At 40.4% G+C, this 27,746-nt stretch overlaps 1 protein-coding gene across 4 annotated transcripts in view; it reads left to right on the forward strand.

The window, feature by feature from the left end:
• Window positions 1–27,746, forward strand: part of TBL1XR1 (TBL1X/Y related 1) — a 99,847-nt gene that overhangs the window by 52,278 nt on the left and 19,823 nt on the right. For 2 of the 4 annotated variants that reach the window (XM_054204730.1, XM_054204732.1), the window contains exons 3-4: window positions 7,177–7,244; window positions 25,963–26,065. In XM_054204730.1, coding sequence (XP_054060705.1) covers window positions 26,008–26,065 — 58 coding nt within the window. In that variant the 5' untranslated portion in view covers window positions 7,177–7,244; window positions 25,963–26,007. The remainder of the gene's footprint in view (window positions 1–7,176; window positions 7,245–25,962; window positions 26,066–27,746) is intronic. The other 2 variants (XM_054204731.1, XM_054204733.1) reach the window with 1 other exon arrangement.

The raw sequence follows: 27,746 nt of genomic DNA on the forward strand, positions 1-27,746 counted from the left end.
TTGTTGCCTTTAATAAACTAAATTATTAAGCAATATACAGCTGCAATACTTCCAAAATTGGAGAAAAATAGACTCTTATTTCCTCGTCAAAAGCTTTTCCGTAGAGGAGGACCGCGGGCGTTGGTAAGCCTGGTTTGAGTCGTTTTGTTGACTTTGTGAATCCATCTGTCCCGAGATGATGATTTTTTTTTTTTTTTGTCTCCGTAAGCAGATGATACACAAACTACAAGAGCTACTTTAAAGACTTTGTCAGGCACCTTTTTTTTTTTTTTTTTTTTTTTTGTTGTTGTTCTGATGTTAGTCCTGCTGGATGCATTCACAGTCTTTTGGGCTGTCATTTAATATAGTAAGGTTTGGGGTTTTTTTAATGTAATTTATGCATAAATGGTGACTAGATTAATGCTGTCTGTTTATTTTCACTGCAAGCCTGAGCCAAGAATTTAACTCGAATCTCCTGAGAGAGTGCAAGAGCGATCTGTGTTGTAACTCCATATACCTATTGAATTGCAACTCTGCAATCCAAGAACCTGTCTCTGCCTCTAGTAAAGTGTTACTACGATGCTATAAAATAAAGCAAAATTGCCTAAATTCTAGAAATCAGGCTATTTACTCAGTGGCTTTATTATGCTTTCACATCCTGAGCTATCTTCCAGCTGCAGGGTTGACAACCACTGGGGCTGCCAGATGACGTTTGTATCTACATTGGCAAGTCTCTATTTTAGTGATACGGACTTTAATTAGATATGACGTAATTATGATATAACCGGCTTTCAGTCCAATTTGGGACCAAATCCCACTGTTTTTCCAAGCATGCCCAAGGAAATGAAAGCCCAGTTTGAGGTGTGTGCTCCATCCCAGAAGTCCCACTTGATATTTATTTGAAAGGAGCTGAGGTTCCTGCAAGACACAGTCAGTGCCCGGTGGTTTGCCTCTTCCCTTCTCATGGTCCAAGAGCGGCGAGGACAGACCTGATTTCCGAGCGTCTGTGGCTGTTGTTGCTTGCTGTGTTTCAGCTCTTCTCCTGGGAGAACGTGGTGGCACCGAGTTAATGGGGGTAAAGGAAAAAATGAAGGTCGCTTGTTTTCCGTATTTTGGATGTGGATGAACCTCTGGTCGTGAAGTCAAAGGCATGTAAAGTATGTAGCAGCCTTCTGCTCTGGGAATGGTGACAGCGATGATGTTGGTTGCCATAAGATAAGCTGCTATAGGTTCTGTGTAGAATGGCAAGGAAAAAAAATAAAATTACTTACTAAATTTTAAAATGGTAAAACTGAGGATTTTCAGGAATGAGGAATAAGACCAGCTTTAACCATTGCTTTTGAGTGGCTGACATTTTGAAGGCTATTTTTTCAGGAAAAAGAGATGCAAGCTCCGGAGATCATTTTTAATGAGCATGCAAAGTAGTGCCTGTAGCATTTGCGACAGCAGTCGTGAAACAATACTAGCGGAGGCAACCTTTCAAAAATGAAATCCTTCTGCCCTTCAGTTTGGTAAAAACCATCCCTGTGTTTGATTTTTTTTCACTGGGAAGGTACATATAAAACCTAAAGGCTTTAAGCCAATCAGTTTGAACTGTGATCGGGCCAAAGAACTGGAATATCTCTCAAATAGAAGGAATGGGAATTTCAGTGCCTTGTTTCCAAAATAGTCGGACCAAGTAACTTTATAGAAACGTGTAGGAGTAGTGTCCTGTGGCAGACAGTACATAAACAATCTATGAAAAACAGCAATATGCATTGGCTCCTTGGAGGTATGCTACAAAATACTAAAGGGAAAAAAAGGAAGAAAAAAAAAAAAAAAAGCCTGTCTTCCATCCATGAAGCATAATGGGACGATAGGAAATGCAGGTCGCTTTGGTCCAGTTCTTTAACTCCTGTGTTGTTTTAATTTAGTGTTTCAAAGACATGTCCCAGGTGAAGAATGCACAACACAATAAAGCTCAAAAACTCATCTGCTCAATAAATGCACCGGTCAAAGCTCCTATGGATGTACATGCTGCTTCTTCCTTGGTGTGCCCTCAGCAGCTGCTCAAATATAAGACTTTTTGAGCACCACCAGGACTTCTTAAATCGTTAAAAAGATGAATTATGGAAATGTGACAGTGGATAAGGGAGAGAAGAAAAGATGCGCATTCACTTGCAACGTTGCCTTGAGTTAGTCAAAGCAGAACATTAGCGTTTTACAGATAAAAATCTTAAAATTCATAGTTTCATTTTCAGAATGTGGAATAACTGTTTTGCTAACAGGTAATGTTTAATAGTACAGTTAGACGTGAAGATGCAACACCACTGAAGCTTTGTGTGTCTGTGGCGTTATAATCCATGTCTGGTTGTCATCTGCTGGGGGGAGCTTTATGGAAAATGTTAGTTGTCTGGGCTATAAATTTATGGACTAAAATTTTCCTTTTTTTTTTTTTTTTTTACTTGAGTATGGTTATGGCCCAAAGATTTTTAAGGTTTTGTAATGCTCAAACTTCCCTGCATACATTTTTCAGTATCCGAGTAGTCTCATTCGGTCCCTTTCGGTGGGATTAGGGCTGTTCATGGTTTTGGAGTCTTACTCTGCGATGAGTGTTTCTGTTTTCTCCTGAAATCACTATTTCTGCTATTATCAAGGAAATACCACTTTTATCATGTTTACTTTGGGATCATAAATTGGGTGAGTTGTGATCTTAAACTTTGCGTGCGATAAATGATTTCTTGTCATTTTATCTTCTGATGCTGTGTTTGGCTGTACAGTGTGTAAACTGCTGGATTATGACAAAATATTTAGCAATCGGTGCAGTCCTACTGGAAAATTAAACAGATTTGCTTAAGTTTTGCAGAACGATGTGAATTTTTCAACCCAAGACTTTGGTTTTGTCTAAGCTGCCTCTTTTGTTAGTTGGGTTTTTCTCTCAGGTGTGGCAAAAAGGGACATTTGCAGAGGAAAAAATGGAAAAGTAAATCTTGTTTTTGTAGATGAACCAGCCCTTAACGTATTACTTGGGTTTCAGTTTCTCTGCTGGTGACACTTGTTGGTTGGATGGTCTTTGAAATCGAGGGATTAGTGGGACTAAATGGTAACGAGCAGATCAAATATCTCAGTGCTAAGATTTGGGTTTATGCAAATGGAGGGAGAAGCAGGCAGAAATTATGCTGCGCTCATAGGCCAGACTAAAAATAAGGTTTTATTCCTGCAGTGGGCTCTCTGAAGATCTCTGCCATCTCATGCATTGCCTCAGGTTCAAGAGAGAGACTTACATTTTTATTTAATGTCAGATTATACCGAATTCTTTTTCTGCACGCACGCATTTCATCGCCTTACTAGCAGCCTTTGCTATAGTCATACAGAAAGAAAACGACAGCAAATACTATTAACAGGTGGTGTGGCGGGGAAGCCAGCAGTAAACAATACTTCCTAAAAGTAGATCGTTTCTCTCTCCCTGATGGGCCACATCCAATTTATACCGTGCACATCAGTACTTTTTATATGCACATAATTTACTTTTTTGTCTTTTTTCCCTAAGTATACATGATTTAATATGAAAACAAGCAAGTACCCTAGACAGTCATTCAAAAAAGAAATGCTACTGGTTTATTAAAAAAAAATCCATTTTTGATTATTTTTTAAAAAAATTGCATTGACTTAAGAAGTCCCAATCTACTAGTAGTAAGGATTTCAATTTCACGTTATGGAAGAGAAGAACCTGTAATGAAAATTGCTACCCACGAGCTTAGGAGGGTTGCAAGCAAAGCTATCATTTTAAGAGATTGAGTCAGTCTAGTTTGGTTAGCTCTATTCCTTTAATGTCAAGAAATACAAGGTGCAGTCTGCCTTGTGTTTCTTTCAGTTAGCAAAATGAAAAAGGTTGTGGAAAATACCTGTGAAATGGGTCAATAGGGCTCGGTGCTGATCAAGGTGAATCCAGGGTGGCCTCGTCGGGTACCCGTCCTCCAGCTTCAGCAGTACTAACCAGCTACTTCCAGAAAGAGCGTGACATTTTCACAGAATCTTTTTAAATTCACCATTTCTGTTGCCAAAACAAGGGCAGTATCTTTACATGTGGCATCGTCACGTGCATCGGTGGTAGTGTGATAAAATTCCTGCCCTGTAATTAATTTTGAAATGGGGAAGTAATGTGTATTTTTGTATGTGGTTTTTAAATGCATAGATATTTTAAGCTGCAGTGGGAAAGATTTCATGCCACGATGCACAAATTCTTACAGAGTTTGAGCATTTTAGTAACAGATACAGTCATTAAGCTTGCCAGTTAGCGTCATGTAAAATGTTGGGTTCTCAAAATCATCCACGTTTTTGCAGTGTTTTCTCTTCTTGTCCTTTCCCTGAGGCCGCTAAATCTCTTTAGCCCTGCCCCTCCTCGTCCAACTCTTATTTTTTTCTTTAATGAGACTGTAGCTTTGCGGTTTGATTCTTTTTAGATTCTCTGAAATACATGCAGGTAGGCATCTCGTAAGAAAGAAAACTAAAAGACTAAGCGTGTAACTAGGAAGCAATCCACGGCATTATTGCAGAAAGAAAGTGTGAAGAGCGGATAGAGTATGGGAAGTTCTACCCTGGGATTGTAGGGAGCACCCTGTGATGTGCTTCATTTCATCATGTCGCTTGGTAGGAATATAATTAAATGTGAAGCTTTTATCCTATGTGCTACAAATTCTGTTCGCGTTGCTAACTTATATAGAAAACAAAAATAATAAAGGGAACATGTCTCTCTATGTAACGTGTAAGTCTTTGCAGCACATGCAATAAATTTTAGTCTTATTTATTAATTTTGAAACTGGATAAAAGTGTTTCCAAGATAAATATAATTTAGGGGATACTCTGATGTTCACATTGTGTGATGCAAGTGGCTGCAGAAGTAGCTGGTTCCTAGGATCCACCTGAAAAATTACTTTTGCACTTAGTCATTCTTAAAAGAGCTGTCAAGTTGGGCCACACATTTCATTCTTGCCCTGCGCCCCTCAGCCCTCTCCGTCCCATGGCAAATGAGTTACCTGTACATGGGTTTTCTGCTTGTTGCAGGGAGGCTGACACAATGCTGAATTTCTGGTGTTCTGTGTATGTTGTGTGTTTGTGTACGATCTGTTGGGAATTGTGGAGAGGAAAGGAATTCCTCTTAAAGCAGCTTCTGTTGAGGGAGTGACGGTACGCTGCTCTCCCGGGCCGTTCTCCTGTGTGGCATCATTTTGGGGGGTAATATCGGTTATTTACTTGAGACAGTTCACTCTAAATGAATGAAAAATACTTAATATAAACATAAAACGCACAAAGTTCAAAGCATATAAGTGTTGAAACTTAATGGCTCCCTCCTGTTTGTTTAGCCAGCAGGATCAGCATCCCCTTTTAACGACCTTTTGCGCTATCAGTCATCTTGGAGTTAAAATTTTATAAGTGTTTTAAACTTTGCTTCTGATTATTTATTTTTTTTCAAATTACATTTTAGCAATACAGTGATATATACAATTAGGTTTGCAGAAATGATCAAGGCAGTACATAATAGCTCAGGAGAGAATTAAAATTTCATTAATACACGGTCAGGACCTTTTCACTTCTCTTGTGAGCTGCTCTCGGTAAGTGTTGCTCCAGAGAAGGACCAAGATGCTTTTCAAATCCAGGGTGGTGGCACTGGAGTATTTTTCATAGAAACGTAGTAATGAATTAACTAACTTTTTTGTTATGAAGCAGCTGGTGATCTCTAAGTGATGCTTTGTAGTATTTACTGCGCACACCTCTAGGTCACAGTACTTATATCTTCTTACTCCAAAAGGGAGAACCGTTAATATGTAAATATTAATTAAATATTAATGAAATAGTAATCAAACAGTTTCCCTATCCGTGGAGGAGCATAGTGCCATCAGTGTTCATCGCATCCTCCCTTCTCTCGCCCGGGGCCCTGCCCATGCTGTTGGAGCCTGATGCCCCCTTGGCCGCCCCGGGCTCTGCGGAAAAGAGGGAGGAGACATTTATTTGAATCTCTTGGGAATTTAAGCACGGAAAATGATCGCTGACCAAAATATTCTGTAGTTCCTCAATCAAAACAAGGAAAAAAAAAAATATTTTCAAGTCTTATTCAGCTTAGTAACAGACTAAATAGCGGAGGGTTTCTTAGAGGTCAGTGATTATTTTTAAGATGGAAAGTCTGAAATGCTACGTGCTGTTTAAGGCATGTGTTGCCTTCCTTGGTTTTAGTCCTTGTTTTGAGGAGGTCTTTGGGAAGTTTCAGTGTTATTTGTAATGTATTTGGTGAGCCTTTGTGGCTGGAGTTTAGTATTTAGAAAATAGTTTGCTCTTTTCCTGATCCTCTTCCACTTAGGGCAGGGTTAGCTGGTTTACTATTAAGTATGTCCTGCCTCAAAAAGCATTTTTTGGGTATGTGAACACTGTTCTTGCAGTGCACACACAGTGTTTCTGCGTTCTTACCTTCAAACCTTTCTCTTTAATCCCTTGGTTTATGTAAAATTACTCTCTAATGATTTAATCTGTACTGAATATCGGTGGTAGCAACCACTGTATTATACAAGTGTAGGATCGGTAATTGTTCTGATCACAGGCGCGTAACGTTCTTAACTCCTAGGGAGTGTTTAAGGTTTGGGGAAATTTACTCCACAAAGGTATTTTTGGGATTCTTTCATATAACATGTTCTTTTTAATTTGTTGGTATTAAATTCAGATCCAAAATGCTCAATTTTGAAAACACGGGCTGGTTTGATCATGGCCTTGTGTTTCCTATTTTTTATCTTACTTTTGAGTCATTTTAGTTGTATGCTTTAGCTAACACTAAAATAAGCTACCGCGTCAATACTCAGCCATTTGTAAACTTTAATCTGGATTCTCATAAAGTTCCCTTTTGTCAATAAGAGCAACCAAAAAGAACAGAAACTCCATTAAAGCTAATGCTCTATTCAGTGCTGGGGTTTTGTTTTCAACTAAGAGAGCGAGAAGAGAGTTGAAACTGTGCCTGTAATTTTTAAAACTTATTCCATGTAAGTAATCAAAAGGTGGTCTTTAATTTTTGTTTGGTTATTTTCTTATCTAAGCATATATTGTAATCAGTAGGAAACTGAATGTTGTTTTAATGCTTTCAGTAAAAGACTGGTAGAAAAACAGCTTTTATCCTTTTTTCGTCCTTTAAAATCAATATTGATAGAAACTATCATAATATGGTTTGTGTTACAGGTGGTGTAATACCAAGGGCTGTACTGCTGCCACATCTCAATTTTGTGGGGTTTCAGAGAGTAGTTCTGGTAAGGACACTCAATGATTTATCTATTTTTTTTTTTTTTTTTGGTCATAAAAGTGGAGTGAGAGTTTGGTACGATTTAGTATTAGTAATTGCAATGACGTGCGTTTACAGTGTTTGTTAGGTATCGGGTTCTGCAGCCCGCTGAATCTTTACGTTAAGTGTTATTTTAGTCAATGGTCTTTAACAGCTCCTTTTGGAGCTGTTGTTGTCTCACGTGTAAATCCATATCCATTTCACTGAGAGTTATGATATAACACCAAATAGCAGCATGGAAATACTAATAAATAGACCTTTTAACAAAACACCTTGGAAAAACTGTATTGTCTACTTGAAACGTGGAGCCACGATTGCCTTAGAGTGTATCATTTTTTAAAAATGGGGGAAAAGTTACTATGTTTTGATTATAGAATGTTTTTCTTTCAAGTACCAAAGTCTTGGCTTCCTAAAGAGAAATATGAATTTGTGGTTCAGAGGGCAAATATCCAGACCGTGAGCTGTTACTAGTCTCCTCTTCTTAAATGTAATGTATAGTCACCATTTTGCAATTGTTTTCTTTAAATGTATGCAACGGCATGTGTGCAATTTCTTTTGATTTTTGCGTACTTTCCTTAAACTTTTTTTCTTACCTCTTCTCCGTGGCTAGAGTTACAAGGCAGCAGAGATTACCTTACTTTCTCTAATAAAGGGAAAATTCATTCCGAACCAGCCTACCACCAGCCATGCTTAAGTGCTGTGCAAGAGCACAATTGAGTATTTGTTCTTCCCCAGCAGATAACTGATACCACATTTATATCTGTAGAATTTTTAATATATGCTGTAATTTAACAAATGTCTTGTGGGTGTAGCAGATGTCTTTTCTCCCCCCCCCCCCCCTTTTTTTTTTTAATAAAAAAAACGTCACAATCCCTTGAAGTTTTTAGCAAGCTCTATTTGTGTACTATTTTAGGTCTATAGAGGGCACTCAAAGCCAGAGGGAGTTTGTTTTAACAAACTTTATCTTGCAAGGAGACGCGCACAAGGTAGAGAAGGATATCGCCAACTGTTCTTTATGGCCTTGCTCTTGCAGGGAACTCTTGTGCTGGCTCTGCTCCAACAAATCACTTAAGCGATTGAAGTCAGTGGGTCTAGAATATGTTTAAATATTCTTCTGGATTGATCTGGATCTACATATACTTTCACAAGCTCTTTTTATTTTTTTCTTCTGTTTTCTAAAAAACAAGGTGAGGTACACAAGAACTTCTTAATGGGATTCTTCAGTCAACTTAAGAACCTTAAGATCTTTTTGTGTTGGAGATACGGGGGGGAGCTTGCTTGGGAAGGCTCTGGAGGCTGATAAATTAGGGAAGCAAAAGGAAACTGTTTGAAGCTGCAAGTGAATTGGTGTAAAGACTGAAGCCATTTTCCCTGCTGTCATTGCATTAGAATCATAGAATTGTCTAGGTTGGAAAAAACGTTTAAGATCACTGAGTCCAACCATCAACCTAATTGTGACAAATCCACCACTAACCCATGTCCCTCAGCACCACGTCTGCCCGGCTTTTAAATACCTCCAGGGATGGTGATTCCACCACTGCCCTGGGCAGCCTGGTCCAATGCTTGATAACCTTTTCCGTGAAGAAAGTTTTTCTAATATCTAGTCTAACCCTCCCCTGGCGCAACTTGAGGCCGTTTCCTCTTGTGCCATGGCCTGTTCCCTGGGAGAAGAGCCCGACCCCCCCTGGCTACCCCCTCCTTTAAGGGAGCTGTAGAGAGCGAGAAGGTCTCCCCTCAGCCTCCTCTTCTCCAGGCTGAACACCCCCAGCTCCCTCAGCCGCTCCTCATCAGACTTGTTCTAGATCAGTCTATCTAAAATACTTGGGTGTGGTACAATTCACACTGAATGGTTTCCAGCCCTACAGGTACATAACACTTTGAGCACGCACAAATAATGCCTGTAGACTTGCATTAGAGTTTCTTAATCTTGGAGAGGGAGAAAATAGGCTTTCAGACTGATACGAGAGAAATGGCACTGTGAAGTTTTGAGTAGCATCACTCAAGAATCTTAAGCGGCAATTCTGCAAAGTAAAGACATCACAGCTTTATAAATATTGTAAGAAAAGAAAGATGATGGGAGCTCTTTGGAGTCTGAGAAATACTGAAAATTTTTCAAAATGTTGTGAGCAATTTGTGCGGTACTTATTAAAGTATAATGTCATCTGCAGAAGTCAGGGACTTCTCTCTCTCTCTCATCTCTTTATTTTCAAATAATGCTCCTGTTACTGGAAGTGGGTGAGCAGAATTTTTCAGGCGTGGAACCTGTTATTCCGGTGTTTGAGGTAAAGATAACCTGACATTGGGAGTTTCTTTTTTTTGAAGAGCCGTCCTGTCTAATTTGTTTAAATCTGAACTAGCAGCAGTAGTTACTGTGATTGCTTAATTCTGCAGAAGACAGAGGTCATTTGTGGGACAGTTCGAGGAGCATTTCAGTGCAGCTGCCTATGTAATGGTAGCCCGCAGTTACAAGACATGATGTATTCCCATCTCTGCCGATGTTTTAACTTGACTAAGCAAAACTGTTTTCTCTACACAAAGCTATCGTCAGGTTGCCAACTGCGCCAGTAAAGGAGACTCTTTAATCCACAACAGCACTTCCTAATGGAGGGAGGGGGATCCTTATCGGCCAGATGATGTGTCTCTGGGTTCTCAATAGTTTGCTTCAAAGGGGATTAATTCAAAAATTAGTGAGAACAGATGCCTGATGTTGGCCTAAGCAGTCAGAAAGAAGAGGAAATGTCCTGGGTTTGAACTTTTTATCTTAATTGGATCCTTTCTGACTTTCAGCCTATTTGATAAGAGTTTCTTCAGTAGACTCTCCTGCTTCCACTGTACAAAGCCAACTGTTTTAAATTTTAAGGTTTTTATGTGTGGCAGGGGCACTCATGCAAGCATTTGCATAGAGCTTTTGAAGGATGCTTCCCTCACAAAACAAAACCTTTATATACCACAGGCTGCTTTGGTATAGCTTTTTTTTATATCCTGTGTGCTGTACAGAAAAGCAAAAATAGTGTTCTTTTAAACCATCTTGGAATATTTTTTTTGAAACTCATTGCCTGTCCCTCTACAGGTGTGTTCTGGTTCCTTGTATGAGCCAGACCCTCTGTACGGTGCCAAATTAGCAAGAAGAACATTTGGTACACTTCTTTAATCTTCTAAGCTCAACAATGCAATTGTTTCTACAGATACAGGTGACTTTACAAGGTGTAGGAGCCACCTGGGGCTGCGTTACGGCAGACATGTTCATCGGATCTCTGGGAATTTTTCCTTCAATGCAGTACAAATATGCCTCTAGACTTAAACACTCATGAAGTATCAGAACTTGGCATTCATTCAAAGTTGTCCTTAGTCTAGGATAATTTGAGTTAGGTAAAATATTCTATTTTCAACAGACAAGGAAAGAAGCTTGTTTTTTATTTTTTCAGGGCGTTTTGTAGAAGAAAAGACTGCTCTTGATGATTCAGACATTGGAACCGCTCCCAGTAAAAAAGAAAAAAAGATATATTGCAGGGTATGGAAAATCTGGTCAAGGATGATGACTGTATTGCATGTCTTTTCTATGTATTAGAGGCATGTCACCTCAGCAGATACACTATTCTTAATATTCTGCCAAAAGACCTTTGATGTAGCTTCATTTAGAGAAAAAAGAAGCAGATGCTGAAGGCAGGAACGGGGACCAACTTTATGTCTAGACAACCTTCGGAGGCATGAGTGAGGTTTTCATGAAGTGTATATACTTGAAGGGAAAAATCAATACTATTTCTTATGGAAATTCGGGTATAGCTAATATAGATGGAGACATTCTCTGCCAAAATGCACGGCACTAAGGCCTAGACAGTATGGTTTTTGCTTGTGACAATTTACGCAGTCAAACTTTGCCGCGTGGTACCGAGTAGGATGTAGAGATGCGTAGACTGAATGTCTGCATTGAAGGTGGTTATTGTAGCAGAAATTGAAAATTATATAAATCAAGGAAAGAGATATTTGCAGGCTTGGAAAACAATCTGGCCCTTCTTGCGGAGTTACTGGGGGCGAGGTGTTTGTGTCAGAGCTGCCTGTGTCCTGGCAAGGGTCTCGTGTCTGCAACTCAACTTCTTGTGTATTTGAGCGTCCAGTCCCATGGTGGAAGCTGGGCCATGGGCTCTGCAAGTCAGGCCATTGCCTCCCAGTCTTTGGTTATTGCCTCGCTGCCTCCTAGACCACGCGTGGTGGAAGCGATGACAGCCCTGAGAGACCAACAATGACAGAATGGTGGCGGAGGAATGCCCAGTGGTTTATTTCAGTAAAAGTAAAGCAGTATTCTTTACTCCTTACATCTTTACCAAGATGTTGCATGCGTTGCTGTTGATTTATTTCTCTATTACTTCTTAATAGATTGCATCTGTATTGCAGATTTGTATATAGGGCAGTGAAAGAAGAAATGAGTATTTTACATTGGTCTCATGTTTTTGTTATGTTAGGTTGTAACTAGAAAATAGGACAAGTACGTTGATCGTGCTGTGTCCCAGCCTAAGACAAATGAATCGGCACGAGCTGTCTGTGGCTGCAATCGCTCGTGTTCATGAATGGCCGTGCCCAGTCCCCTTAGGAGGGCTAAGATCTTGGATATTAAACTCTTCCTGTAATACTTGATTTAAAGTCAACAGATCAGAGGAGCTTTGACTCTTTGAATGCCAAAGATAACGTTTGTCAGACAGTGTTTGTTTCTTAATTTATTTCATGGGTTTTGAGAGACGCGTCAACTTGGTTTTAGGAAGTACCCAGGAAAGGCAAGTACTTCACATCCTGTTCTTTATTAGAAATCAATTCCAATAAGGCTTCGAAGTGACTTAGATGCTTCTGGAAAATTTAGCTACCTATTTCAAAGTCCACCTGAAGTTAAGTCTTGAGGTGCTGAAGTAAGTACAGTTGGTTTCTAATGCACTTCAATGGTCCTTTTTCTAAAATAAACTTGTAAGCGTTAAATTCATTTTAATTAGTACATCTCTCTTTTCTAAGGAATGCTCTGATTTAATATTTTCTTCCTGCTAATTAATCTTTAATTAAAAAAAAAACAGCGTAGGTGAAGGTGGTTTCATACTGCCCTTTTGCACTTGATCATGTTTGCATCGGTAGCTCTTTTAAGGTCAGAGACTGCAATTGCATTATTCTTGAACAAAAATGCTACAGTTCTAAGACAACTTTTAAAGACTCCGAGCTCTGGTTTGCACTTTCTAATGCTGCTGTTGCATTTGGTTTTATTTGGGAATAAAAGAAGGTGGTATCGGTGGACTGGTTACGAGGAAAGGATGTCTTGTTCCGCAGATTAGCGGTCTAATAAGGTGGGCATAGTGGAGGAGCGTGGGAGTAGACATACCTAATGTAGATTCACATGTTGTTCTTTTTTTAACATTGAGAAGCATGTTATCTATTATTTTTGTGAAAGGTGGGTTTTGGGGTGGTTTTTTTTAAGGTCTTGAACTCCTGATGGTTATTTACTTGCAAATTCCCTCAGGCTTGTTTCAGGCTGCTTTAGTAAACGGGGCTGGACGGTGAAAATGCTTGGGTAAAGGAAAGAGTTGAGTGTTTAATCTGAAGGTAAACTTTCTTAAGCCTTCTGTAAAATTCTACATTCATGCATAATGCTGCAGTCAATCATGAGTCGCACATCTTTAAATCTTTTAGGTGAACATCTTGGGGCTAGAAAGAACTTGTCAGTTTACATTTAATTTATTCCAGGCTTTAGGTTATGATTCATGGCTGTGGAGAACTGTGAACGCTAAATACGATGAATGTTATTTAGCACATATTTTCAAGACCAAATTCTGCTGTCTGACTGCAGTTAGATTCTCAACATGTTTAGTATCTGGGTTAATAGGGAAAAACATGTCTAAAGCACAGTGTATTTCTACTATTAACATTCATAAGTACCAATCTACCTCTTTGCTATCAGTCCGCAGCTCATCGCTAATATTGGCCTCGACCCAAGTAGTTAGAAGTAGTCAGATTTTTTTTATTAAAAAAAGCCACAACAAAACCCTGCATTCATAGCACAATTAATTAATTGTTTTCCCTATCCAAAGGGCACTGTTTGCTTTTTCTTCATCCCAATTTAAAAAATAAATAGATCAATCTGGCCTCCTCTTTAGTAAGTAGTAGGTGCTGATGTAGTTGTGCTTGATAAACGGCCACTGAAGCTGGAGATGATATCCTTCGTTGTTAACAGTTTGTATTTTCCTGACTTGAAATTGTAATAAATTGTAACTGAAGGATCTTCTCTGTGTCCTTTGAGGTTGTTAGGTTGGTTTTTTTCTTTTTTTTTTCACCCCTTTGTGGTATTTTCTTACAGGGGTTTTACATTTCATCCTTCATTTTTCATAAACAGTGGACTCAGAGCTGTTAGTATTCAACAAGGCTTCTGCCTCAGGAAAAAATTGGCAGCTTTCGTGCACTCACAAAGGAATTTCAGAAAAATTATTTGTTATCCCCAAACTAGATGCTGCCAGAGTACATAATTCCAAAACTTATTTTCGCATGGGAAAGGCGTATAAGACTAGGTTTAACAATGGGGAAATAAGCTGGGTTTATTTGCATTTGGAATAGATCAAACCCTCTTCACCCGCTCGGTGAACAGAGCACCTCGTTACTATCTCTCTTCTTTTCCCCCCTCATCAAATTGCATGTTTATATCCCCGACACTGCAGAAGTGATGTGCGATGCCTGATAATCCAAGATCTTTTTCTAAAGTAATGTAGGAGTTGAGGAAGGTGCTCAGTGTTCTAAATTCTTCACTCCAGCTGGGTTCATAGAGAACCCTTTCTCCTGGGTCTTCCACTGCAGAAAATGCTTCTCTTGCTCAGTTTATGTTTTTAGTATTTTTTATGGGGTAGTTCCGTCAACTTCTACGCTGAAAATAAAGCCTGCACTCGATATTAGCTTTGTAGGTGCTTAAAAACCTGAGGTGAGGGCATTCAGGCTCCTACACCAATGGCAGGGCAAACAAGTGGATCCTTTGTTGGAAAAGGTCGTGTTGGTGTAGCTGCCTGTGTCCAGCCCAGTGTCAGTGTTTGGTTCTAGTTTGTCTTCAGTTGTTCACTGGGAAAGAAGAACCAGACCCCAAACATACAAACCTGACATTTCACAAAAAAGACGCAATCTGAAACCATGAGGCAGCGGGGGCCCCTAATGGGTGTTTCAAAACTTGGTCTCTAGCAAAATTCCTTGCAGTACAGCTGAAGGCTCTCGGATGCCGTAGGCAGGGGCCGCTCAGGTACCTACAGCCTCGCAAGTACCAGGGCACACCACAGAGGAAGATTTGGGGTCATTTTGTTTTGCTTTTGGTTTTTGGAAAAAATGTAGATGTGCAGTACGGAATGGACTTCAGCGAGGAGGTGCCCACCCAACCTCAGTTGTAGACGTCGACATGGGGCAGAGGGGTGCCAGGAGAAGATGCTGGCCGGCTCCAGCAGTATCCTGTTGTCCCGGTTTCTGCACTCGTTCGGATGCTGCTAACTCCCATCTCTGCTTTGCTTTGTTATCTGCGCAGGTATAACTCCAAAACACCTCAATTTGTTGTTGTTATGGCAGCATGAAAAAAACTTCCTAATCAAGACTGAGGGAACCCACTGCAGTAAATACACCGAAGCCAGTCAGACAAAGTCCTTTCTCCTGCAGGCACTTCAGGCGTGACTCGGGGCACAAGGCTAAACAAACAAGGACAAATAAAAAGAACAGGGCTTCGTTGGAATAGAAATCACTGTTGTTGAAGATGAATTGAATGTTTTTCAACCACCAGAGTTTATTTGTGCAAAATGTCAGCAACTCATGTGTTGTAGTGGAAAAGAAGGGAAAGAAGAACGTAGGAAAAAGAAATGACTGAAGGAAGTACAGATAAAGCCAGCGCTCACGGAAGCAGCTGGGGAGATGAATTCGGGAGTGCAGAGTTACGGGTAGGCAGCGCATGGTGAAGAGGTGAAAACCAGGGCAAATGCGTGACCACAGGCTCCAGATCATATGTCAGATCAAGAGCTGAAAGCCAGAAGACGGATCACCAGCTTGGGAAAGATAACAAGTACGGTAGAAGCTGTAAAAGGGTGACGGTACGGGGAAATGGAAGAGGAATCTGTACACTCGTATGAAAAAATCCCCAGTCAAGATAGGGATGCTGTTGTAGGAGTGCAGAGAGATCTTTCCGCAGATGCTCGTAAGAACTACATATGCTGTTTTATTACCATCAGGTAGCGATATAAATATTTCAATCATAACAAATAGAATCCGTGCCAGGCTGCACGGTCACTAATAACCGTTCCACAATAAGATTTCCAGAAGACCAAAAAAACCCAAAACCACAGCCAGTTGAAAACTCAATAATTGCAAAAGTGTGTCCAAGCTTTAGTAGTTTTTCATTGACAAATAAGTAGCATTAGTCCAAGCTCGGAATGAATCTTTTTTTTGGTGAACCATCAGTATGCAGCGCAGCGGCAGCAGCAGCGTAGTGAAAAACTGTGTCACTGTTAGTGCACCAATATCCATCAGCTCAAGCGATTGATGTAGATGTAATCACTGGCTCTAATAGAAATAAAGTCAGGGTAATGGAACATTGTCACAGGATCAATGTCTCCTGTTTTGAAAATAAACCCCCTCAGCTTTGCCTTTGCATTTATGTACCAGCAGGCGACCACATCATTCAATTCAATTGACACGGTCCCTTAGAGCCCTGAATGATCTATTGTGGGAACATCAGGAACAACGTATTGGAAAAAATGGAATGTTCTTGATCAGACTTACAGGCCACGTTATTCGGTGGGTTTTCCAGCAGTGAAAATGAGAATAAATCAGCTGAGAGCCGAAAGTTAGCACAGTATGGAGATCTTTAACTTTGTTTAACTGTTTAATTTCTACATGTTCTTGATGAAGAAGCTTGAACCGTAGAAGTTGTGCTTATTTTCAATGGTGCATGATCTCAAATAGAAGACATTTTCTTTGACGTTGACCCTCCCCTACCTTAGTTTCAACAGAAGCTCTTCAGACATCTCATTTTGACCAACTCAAGAGCTCTTCTTAATCAGGTTTTTTTCTGTGAAATTTTTACACAGTTTGATCCAAGCGAGGATTAATGGGTGTGCTCCCACATTCATCCATAATTAATTTTTTGCTAAGGTTTTAATGCCGCAGAGGAGGTCAGCAGTTGTATAGTTGCACGCTTAAAACTGGGTGCTCGCCGAAGAGGTATATTGCATGGGATTTTAAACAACCAGCAGGTAATGCTTCTTCCAGTTTTCATCTTTCTTGCACTGGATTCCACCAACCTACCGCTATTCTGTGTCTAGATCCAGAGATCATTAGTAGGCCGTTATTTTAGCACTTAGTAAAGCCATTTGACAATTTCACAAAGCCTTCTTGAGACAGGGTCTATGAGTTTGGTTGCAAAAGTCTTAATTTATTTAAACTAGGTATTACTGAAGGATTGTGACTCTGTCTAAAGGTACATCCTTCTAATGGCCTCAGAATGGAAGCTCTACGGCTTGCTTGATGTTACCGCTGTTCCCGTGATGGCCCCTCCAATAAGAAAATGTTCCCTTTTGGGGGACAGACATCTCTCGCTGGAGTAATAACAACTATTTGTTGGTACTTCCCTCTCCGTTACAGTTAGATATGTTTAGCATACAGAGCCTGGAAGATGGACTTTGCAGGTCATCTTGTGAAGTAATCTGTACTGGCCAAACCTATACTGCTGCTTCCCCAGGTAAACGTGCTAATTGTGCTCATCAATCAGAAGCTATCTCTTTCTAATTGGGTTTAGAAATGCCGCGTTTCCAGTTTTGCTGCTGTAGGCATCTGCCCAGCTTGTGTGTGAGTAGGACAGTCTAACCCATGGGTCATCCCATCAAGCCACGGGTTCTTCCTTTCCGAAAAATTACTTTGGTCTGCGTTAGGTGTTTGATCAAGGGGAATTTCATGATGTTTGGTTGTATTTCCTGGTGTGCTCTGAAAATTTTTTAAGTATCGAAAGAGGGTGGTGACTTAACTTTGTAACTACTAGTTCTGGACAGTTTTCATTTAATCCTAGTTTGCCAGCATCGGTGAACTCGAGCTCTGTGATTGAAAGCCCTCTCCTTGGCTGCCTTCACAGGGGGCGAGATGGGATGTTTGGGTTTGGCATCTTGTGGGGAATCGGGTAGGGATGGCTTTCAAGAAGTAGTCAAAATGGAGGCAGGACTTTCTGCTGGTGGTTTTACTGCCACACGCGTGCATGTCTGGAGCAGCTGGGTTTGGCTTTTAAGTTTTAAAGGAATAACATATTTGCTCCTGAAGATATATCAGAACAACCTCCATTTCAACAGGGTTGTAACTGCCATGCAGAAAAGTTGTGCCTGGAAAGAAATGTCTATTTTCCTTGTTCCCCAAAGAGTTGAAAAGTGTTTAAAATACAATACCTTTTTGCTATTCTGATACAGGAAATAGGGAGGAAAATCTCCCCCAAACACATAATTTCTTCCTGTGTTGCACTGTAACGAGGAAAAAAAAAAAAGAGGTTGAAGAACCTAAAGAGCATTGAATAAAGTGTCGGTACCAGAAATATCCCGATTTCTTTAGTCAGTCTAGGGATTTACAAAATCACTGCAAGATGCCCTATAGCGGTCCAGGAAGATGTATTTTTAACTCTAGAAAGCGTAGAAGTTTGCAGCTTTGTAGCCATAGCCCTGGAAATACACCGTCGCTCGTCTCTGCTGTAACATCCGGAATCCCAGTCTCCTGGGTCACGCAGCATATGACTTTGGGGAGGAGATTCATAGTTCAGTAATTAAATACTACTTTGCTCCAGGCAAAACCAACAAATGGGCTTCATCTGCAGCTTATTTTGTAATAGTACTCAGGACTGTGCTTGGCGTTTCTGGGGACTGGGTACTCAGATAAGTAGACAGTAACTGTTATTTTTAGCTAAGGTTTTGGGTTGTTTTGTTTTGTTGTTGGATTCCCCCCCCCCTTCCCTTTCAGGGTTGTAATTCTTTTTCTTCAGAAAATTTCAAACTGGCTTTGTCATCTTTTATGCTTCATACTCTCAAATTGGCACGGAAAGACAGAGACTGTTGCCATAAATCAGGTCACTAAAGCTGAAGTACAGAATACAAATATTTATCGCCTGAGCTATGGAAAACAATTCAGATGAGGGAAGGAAAAATTATTTTTTTTTAGTATTTGGAAATGAAGCTGTATTCTTGAGATTAAAAGCAAAGCAGTCGACTTAAAAGATGAACATGAGAAGCATCTCTTGTTTTAAATGGCTGGAAGGGAAACTAGCAAAACTTGATCATATGGGAAATCAGTACGAAGGTTCATTAGGTAGAATTACAGATAATTTTTTATGCAAGTTCACATTTGACATAGATTATTGAATCTTATAATAAAAAAGGGCACATTTAAATAATAGCAATTTAGAGACACAGGTGAAAATACAGAAAATGAGATAACTTTCATTTTGAAATATATTACAACAAAGCGTATGCATTTAATTTAAAAAACGTTTTCCTTTAAATTCAAAAGGTTAGAAAGAATTCCTAATTGCAGATTGTCAGATAGTAGGAGGCCTTTAATAAGGGCTCATTTGTATTGTGCCCATTACAATATTGGACCCCATCTCTCAAGTGAAGATGTGAAAGAGCAAATAGGAGTGTTTAGAGCAATTAGTTGATACGGTTCAAGAAAACTCTTCTTTTTTCTTCTTTTTAAAGGATGAGAAAATGTTCATTTTGATTGAAATTGATGTCTAATAGATTCTTATGCAGAAGGTCATTCAACATTGGTCATTCCTGCATGCTCGATGTACGGGAACCACTAATTTATGTTACAAGTTTTCCTTTATAAACCATTTCTAAAGGGCTATACATAACTCTTCTTTGGCTGTAGTCTTACTGAGCCTCACAGCCGTTTGGGGTAGACCCGCCATGGCTTGGGGAAGAGCTTTTGGAGAACGCTGTAATAGAAGAGCGGCCACCGGCAGCAATGTTTTGTGAAGCCCTGGATTAAAACTCCACTTCTGGAAGCTGCTCACAGGGTAGATTTGGTATTGAGTGAAGTCTGCTGAAACCTCACAAATCCAGGAGTTTGCCTGGTTGGAGTGGTTGGATTTCAATAGAATCAGCGAATTGCCTGGGTTGGAAGGGACCTTTCAGATCATCGAGTCCAACCATCAACCTGACTCTGACAAAAACCATCACTAACCCGTATCTCTCAGCACCACGTCTGCCCGGCTTTTAAATGCCTCCAGGGATGGTGCCTCAACCACTGCCCTGGGCACCCCGTTCCAATGTTTGACAACCCTTTTGGTGTAAAAAATTTTTCCTAATGTCCATCCTAACCCTCCCCTGGCGCAACTGGATAGCACCTTCTTCACTTGCTTCAGCACCTCTGAGTTGATAAATCAAAGCAGCCTTGGTGGCATTGATGCCTCACTGTCTTAATCGACCTGGATGCAGTTGGAGAAGTGGTGGATTTGGTGTATCGGCACTTTCCTGGGCTACGGGGTGTTGTCTGTCCCCAGAGCCACCGTGACAGCAGTCCCATAGCAGCTGAGTTCAGAGGTAGGTTTGCCAGATTGAGGGACTCCCCGTGTCGGTTGCAAAGCGTAATGAAAAATTGTGTATCACACACAGGAGTTCATTTTATTTTTGAGAGAGTTAATACAGATGTAAAGCAGAATTGTAACAAAACTTTTCAAAGTACGCGCCTTCAGGTTTTTTGGGCGTAATTAAAAAATTACGCGTTCCCAAGTTGGGTCATTACAATTTACTTTGTTTTTAAACCGTTATGGCCATTAAAAAAAGGACAATTCTTAAGCAGCAATTAAAAAAAATAAAAATGGCATCGCTGTCTGTGTGCACACATGCTGGCAAAACATGTGTCCGGATTTCTTGTGATAGAGGGAAAAATAAAAGGACTGGTGACGATATTTCTGTTGTAGGAGATTTATTGTTTCTGTAGCCAGACTTCTGTTTTCCGTGGATAAATGCAGCAGTCTGTTTATATCTGAACATTAAACATTTTTTCAGAGCCACCAAAAGCATTAGCTGTTCCCTTTAACATATCGTGTTTGCTATCAAACTGATGATTGGTATGTTTGGGGGAATTATTATTCACAGCAACCTGCCAGGTTTTTCTGTTATCCTACCTAATTAGGATGTGTTAGAGCCCACCTAAAACTGCAGAAATATTACTTTCTTCAGCTGTTGTTTGATGATACAATAAATCTGACTGTAATAAATCTAGTATACGTTATAAAACTGTGATTAAGAGATACAAAGTCCTAATCTGACATATAAACTTTCTCTGCCAGTTCAGGTTTGTTTTAAAAAAAAAAAAAATAATAAGAACAACCACCAAAAAAAAACCCAACCAAAAGACCTATTAGGCCAGGAGCCATATCGGGCGGCATCTGTTCTCTAGCATTTGGCATGGACCTGGAAGAAGAGTACAAAGCTCGCGTAAATGTGCAGCGTAGAATAATAATTTGTCGGAAAAGCAATCAGATTTGTACCGTTGGGCACCCATTCGCCTGCCGATCCGGTGTTCGTGATCGTGGAACTCGATGCTCATTGTAACAGATTTTACTTGTAAATTTTACCCAGAGTATGAAAGCGTGTGAATGGTCCTCAAGAGGTGGAGAAGGCCATGTGAGACCCCGCACGCCGGGGTGTCCGAGTTACGGTAGGCATGTTACAGAAATACCTGCACGTTTTTGCTATGTGGAAGCTAAGTCAGCGTTGGCGTGTTGTCTCTGGGACAAAAAGCCTCCTTTCCTTCGAAAAAAGTAATTTCCAAATGACTTTTTGTGTGATTTCTGTCATGGATTCAGAGTTGGAACGAGTGGGCCAGTTTGTCTAAAGCACATCTAGTTCTTGAGTAGATCTTGAGGCCAGCATCTGCGTAGACAGTTGACTTTTATTTTATGGCTGATATGTTTTACGCCTGATAAATTTTGGGAGTTCAGGGATTTTCTGTAGCAACATTAAAAAATACGTGGGATATCTTGATACTGTGCTGATTCTAGTTGAACAGTGGCGTTTGGAGTGGTCCAAGTGTCCGGAAGCCCGTGAGCAATTTGAGCATGGTTTGTAAGCCCTCATGCAAATCCTTTTTTTACCTGTTGTTTGGGGTTTTTTTTATTTATTTTATATTTAATCCTAGTTTTGCAAGTAAGGACTCTACTTCACGTACACTGCGACTGCTCCAAGTTGCAAAACGGAAGTCGGGGCAAATGGGAGGGATCTCCTTTAAAAGTGCACTTGGAGCTAAAACGGTTGTGTGGGTGCATCGTACTTTGCCGTATTTCCTGTAAATCCATAGAATGTTTTGAGGAAGACTGGGAATTTTTTAGAGAGGCCACAAAAAAAGGGCTTTAAGGATCTTGTTACATTTTCAGAATGGATTTGGGACATATAGGTGCAAATGTCCTGAGATATTTTTAATGGGCCCTTTGCAAATTAAGCTAGAAATCTAAGACTGGGAGGAATTATGTGTCATTTCTACTTATTTTTGGCTCATTTTTCTGTGTCTTTTCAGTTATTTATATGCTGTATCTGAAATAAAGAGCAATGCTAATATCTATTAAGTGTCTAAATTAGGTAGTCGATTGCACATGGAAATGGTGGATTTGGGGGAAATAAACCAGCATTAACGAAGTGGATTTATTAGTATGTGGGATATGTGTGTACATGCAGCAGTGCACGCATAAATTTATTTTTTTTTTCTCCTCTAAGTTTCTTCTTTCAGCGTTTCGTCCTCTGTTTGTTTTTCCGTTTCCATTTACATGATGCCACTTTGAAGAAATCTTCTCCGTCACCTCCCAAACAAGCCTTGGGGCTGTGTTGGGCCATTAGGGAGAACGGAGTTCAGATGGTTTGTAGGGTAGCAGGTTTCTTTTCTAGCCCATTACTGTTTTTCTTTGGCAGACATCCTTGGCAAGTTGTAACTTCAGCATGAAGCGAGGGGGTGTTGAGCACTGAGAGCACCATGACGGGTGGCTTTGGGGCCAATGGGTCCCCTCTCTGTCCCACCTCTCCTGCTTTTCACCATCATCTCAAGGTCATTCCCATTGGTTACTTTCCAGAAGCCATGAGCGAGACGGAGCGGGGCAGCAAGTTCCTGGGGCTGGAAGCAGCAGCAGCTTCCCCGTCACGTGCAATGGGGTTCACGCAGCTCTGAGCTGCTTCTTCAGCTCTCCAAAAAGTCTGTTTCTGTGGCTGGAGGTGGCCACGCTGCTGAGGGGCGTCTGACTTGGCCCCTAGTTTCGAGGGTGGGCAGCGGAAGCCTGGTATTAATTCAAAATTGGTCAAAGGGAAATAGTTATTGTATCCTCTCCTGTCTGTACTTCTGCTGTATTTTCTCTTTAATGTGATAGTTTGCCTTTGGGACGGGAAGGGAGGATGCTTTGGTGTTGCCTGTTCTTATTATAGAATCATAGAACAGTTTGGGTTGGAAGGGACCTTAAGGCCCAGCCAGTGCCACCCCCTGCCCTGGGCAGGGACACCTCCCACCAGCCCAGGTTGCTCCAAGCCCTGTCCAACCTGGCCTTGAACCCCTCCAGGGATGGGGCAGCCACAGCTTCTCTGGGCAACCTGGGCCAGGGGCTCACCGCCCTCACAGCAAAGAATTTCTTCCTAATATCTCATCTAAACCCACCTTCTCTCAGTTCAAGAAATTCTTCTCACAATTTCTCATGTCTCAGCCGTGCGACAGCCAGGTGAGGGGTGTCTCTGGGCGCTGCGGTGGGGGGTAGATACAGAAACGAGCTTTCAGATAATTTAAATAAGCACCGAAAAAACGGATAAAGCAATACCTTGGTAAAAAATTAGAACCTTTTGCATGCTGTTCAGTTTCATGTCCTCATCAGGCAAAGCCGTGTGTTTATTGACCACATTTCTGTGTTTTTCTAGTTGTTGCAGTACAAAAGCCGGTGTTGCACTGCCATCTCTCGATGGCCGGCTGGGACAGCGTGCGGCAGGACTTTGGTCCTTACGTACCAAAGCACCTTGTGGAAAAACACTTTGAACCAGCCTTGAAAAATGATTCTCATTGAGCAGGGTGAATAACACTTTTGATAGACGAGCAAAACATTAAGCTTTTTTTTCTTTAGCTACCTAGCTACATAACAGGGGAATTTACGTGGCATCTCCACTATTCCGCTTTGTGTGGGGAGCCTTTTTTATATTAATAATGCAGATCTCTACGTAGCAAATAGCACTTTCAGCTGATTTCTGCATTTTGAGCTATCTCTGTGGATGACGCAACAAGATTTTAAAAATCAGTAACACCCCCATGGAATAATGACTACCCTTTGTGTGTTACGTGATGTAAAAAGGCTTTTTTATGAGTCTTTTTAAATTTAATTACCTTTATTTCTGAAGGAGACTATTGCTCCTCTGCCTACAAAACTTCTCTGTAACAAGCAGTCTTAAATAAGGAAGATTGGCGCCAGGTACGACAACAAAACGTAGCTGAATAAAAGTAGCTTTTGGTCCTGCATGCGGTAGAACTGGTTGCTAATGCATAAAATGGCTAAAAATTACATTTATTTCACGTACTGCTCAATAAACGAGCCTTCAAAGTATATTGTGATTTGGCGGGTATAGCGCGTACGTCAGGCATCGCTGGGGGCTGTGGATGGGTCGAGTAGGGTTAGTATCAATGTACCTTTACGAGTTGTGTTGCACTTAACTAGAAGTTATTGTACTGGAACAATTACTATTTTTTTTTTCCTTTAGAAGTTAGAAGGATTTAAGTAGCTCTGCATTTTTATTTATTTCCTTAAGAACCTAACCCCATTGTCCCGCCTTGGGCAGCGCAGTGCGTCTGAGCTGCTCTCTAAGCAGGAGATCTGGGCTTCTGTGGATGTGTCCAGCATGGTGTAGAGCCCCCCGTTTCCCGTGCAGGGTGACCCCAGCTCTCCCACTTGGGTCCCGATGGTCCCAGGTGGGTCTGAGACTTCCCTGCACAGCTCTTGGACCATGTCCTGTGCCTCCCCGAACCGAGCGGGCAGTGCGTGCTGCCCTCCCTCCTGGGATGGGTTTGGGGGTGTCCACGTGCTCATCGACTGACCAGCGTTTGTGTGTGGTTTTGGGCAAACCCACTACTTTTAATGTCCAAGTTCATCCTGTAGCCTTTCCTCAAGGAGTTTAATTGGGTCTTTCCTCTATGATATTATGGGACTTGTAGGAAGGTCACATCTTGGAGAGTTCTTCCCAACATCAAATTTGGTTGCAATTGACTGGTAGAATTTGCAAGTTAAATGATAAGAAAGCGTGGTAATTTTGCGCTGTTTCTTTGGGAAATGTTGCTAGGAAAAAATGCCTAGAAAGAATATGTATGGCAGCCTTATAATGCCGATCATGATCTTTGTATATGGTTGGACTCGATGATCTCAAAGGTCCTTTCCAGCCATGAAGATTCTATGATTCTGTGATTTGAGTTGTTGCTTTCTTCTGCGTTCACCACTTTCCCACTTGGAGCACCAGTGGTCAATGTCCTGACTGTGCAGCCATCTAGCAAAACCTTTTTTATTTAGAACAATACAAGGAAACCTGGTCTCCACTGCTTTTTTTACATTGGATCCAGGTCAAACTTTGTCAAATATCAGTAGGGAAGTTGCTCACCTTCTCAGACTCCAGATCCACAGGAGAAAATGATGGTGGTGGCTGGGTGAAAAGCTGATGAAAAGTGCTGGGTGGATACTGGGAATAGGAGATGGACCTTATTTCACACTCTGCTCTGGAACCTGATTTTTCACTTGTTTACTACATGTCATGGAAAGATTGGGATTTTAATTCTCAGACATTGAGAAGTCATGAGAATGTTCCCAAAAATGAGGCTTAAAGTTGGAAAAAATAGTGTATTTTGTCTGTTCATCGTCATGTTTTACAGACTCTTGTTGCTTCATGTTTTCAAAATTTATCATCAAACATATATATAGTCTGATATGTTATTTGTCTTGCTAAATATTTGCCATTAATAAAATCAAGGGGAAATGGGGTGTATATATCCCTTAATGTTTTTTAAAGCATTGGTCAAAAGCCCAGAGAAATGTTACTAAAAATGCTCGGTTTAAAGCTTGTCGCTAATTTCAAGAATTCCGTTTGCAAAGCGTTAAGTGTATGGCTGAGATGTTTTCTAATTTTTAGTGGAAATAGTTGAGCTTTCTTTGAACAGATACAGTGTTGTAGCCCATATTGCACCTTTTTACTAGAGTAGAAGTACCTGAAAAGTGAAGTAGATTAGAAAGCAAATGTGAGAACTTGCCTGGGTACCAACATTAAATCAAATTCTCTGTCTTTTTTTAGCCAGACAGAGAGAAATCCACATTTTAAAAAATGTGTTCCATACCAATAATGTTGATTTGATGGAACTCACTTGATGATTTTAAAAAAAACCTGTGAAATTAGGCCTTTTTAATGCTGGTGTTCAGCAGCATAGTTCCCCACTCCATACCAATTTGCATCATTTGAGAATCTGTTCCTTCAGTATTTAATTTACTGACCTTTATGTTGTGGTGAGACAAATGACTTTTTAATGACTATGGTAGACTTATTTGCATTATAAAATAAAACCATTGTCTGTGCTGCCAGGGAGCTACTTACTTTATAAATGTAGCATTTGTTGAGAAAGATGTATTAGGTACTAAAAATACTTAATTGACCTACTTTTTTTATTTTCAGGGTTGTGTCCTTTGTTGTGACCTCATGGTTTAACTGGGAATAAAGATGAGTATAAGCAGTGATGAGGTTAACTTCCTGGTATATAGATACTTGCAAGAGTCAGGTGAGTTGGTTTTTTTTTGGTTTTTTTTTCAATTCTGGTTATTAAACAATGCATAATTTATTTGGTATTCATCTGCAACTGGCTTTAGCAAACACAGACTCATGTAATTATTTTGCCAGTAGACATGTGCTTCTCTCTGAACTTTTTCTTGGTGTTTCTTCTCAACAAGAGAACGAATTCTTGCCAAGTTACCTTCTGTAACTTAATCAGATTTAGTCATTTGGAGTCTTCAGGTGGCACTCAACCAGCTAAGGACTCACTTGATTGCTTAGAAATGCATTTTCCTGGAGATCACTTTTATCTGCAGGGTGACGATGGCATTTTGCACCATTTTCTTTGGGGCTACTTGACGAAGAAAAAAGGATGACCACTAAAATACTGTGTTTCCTGTTCCGTTGGTGCTCCCGCAAGCTGGTCTTGCGTGGCCAAATTCCTTGCCTGAATGTGACGGTGGGAGGGCAGATGTTGTTGTATTTCAAAGGAAGAAGCGGCATCTCTGACCATATGACTCGTATCATTTGAATCTTAAATATAGATGAACAGAGTTTTTTACAGGAATGACTCTTGGGTTCCCCAAATCCTCTCTCCCTGCAGGACCCTTTCTTGGAGGATTTTGTCCTTTGGTGTCAGGCTGGCCCAAAGCCAGCTGCTTCTTGGGAGGAAGGGCAAAAGACAGATGAATATTGTCAAACTTGAAAACAAACTTCAGGCTTCTTGAAAATGCATTTGACTGATGCAACATCTGTCTACTGCTTATGTCCACTGCTCATAAGCTTCTGAAATTGAGACAAAGAAGCACCAGAAGCAATGGTGGATGGCAGAGCTTTTCAGTCTCTGCTTGTCAGAAGAAAGCAGAAACTCATTGTTCCGCCTGAATTTACTGAAAACTACTATACATTCTTATTCCAGTTGCAGATTGCTTTTGTCACAGAAGCCAAACTTGCAAAATTGCTTTAACTTCATCTGAAAGTTTGCAGGCAGCATCCTAGTTACCTGACGGTGGGGGGGGAAAAATTAAGATTAAATTCTGTGACAGTAAAGTTAATTTGCTGGAACTATTTTTCTCTAGGTGAAATTTGCCTTTTCAGGGCGATCAAATAAATAGCAAGCAACTAGCAGTGTTGCACCTTAACATGCTTGCCACTTCTCAATCAGCGCACAATACTCGTGTAGTTCTAAGTGCCAAAGCACACACAATTACGGCAGCGCTGTACCACGAAGTGAATTCTGTTCCACGTACAGATCCGTTTTGCTTTCATGGGTAACACATCAATGAGTTAAAATAACAAGTCAGTCTTAGTGTCTTGGAAATATATATTTTATTAAATACTGTTTATGATACAATACACATATATAGTTTTAGAGTATATAAATATATGTAAATTCTATTGCAAATTGTGTTTGTTATATTTTTACATTTCATAGAATCATAGAATGTGTTGGGTTGGAAAGGACCTTTAAAGGTCATCTCGTCCAACCCCCCTGCAGTAAGCTCACGTGCAAATGTTTTGCCAATGATACCGTAACTAACAATTTTTGTGTTTATATATAAACTTCATTTTTGTCTTTTTGCACATTTAAACTAGAAACCTATGAGGAAAACAGCAGAGGGGTTTTTTTTTGTCGTTCGTAAGCGTGCTAGAACTTTGTGTAATTTGCTGAGGTTTGTAAAAGGAAGCTC

Source organism: Rissa tridactyla, chromosome 6 (genome assembly GCF_028500815.1).
Source record: "Rissa tridactyla isolate bRisTri1 chromosome 6, bRisTri1.patW.cur.20221130, whole genome shotgun sequence".
In the NCBI taxonomy this organism is placed as follows: Eukaryota; Metazoa; Chordata; class Aves; order Charadriiformes; family Laridae; genus Rissa; species Rissa tridactyla.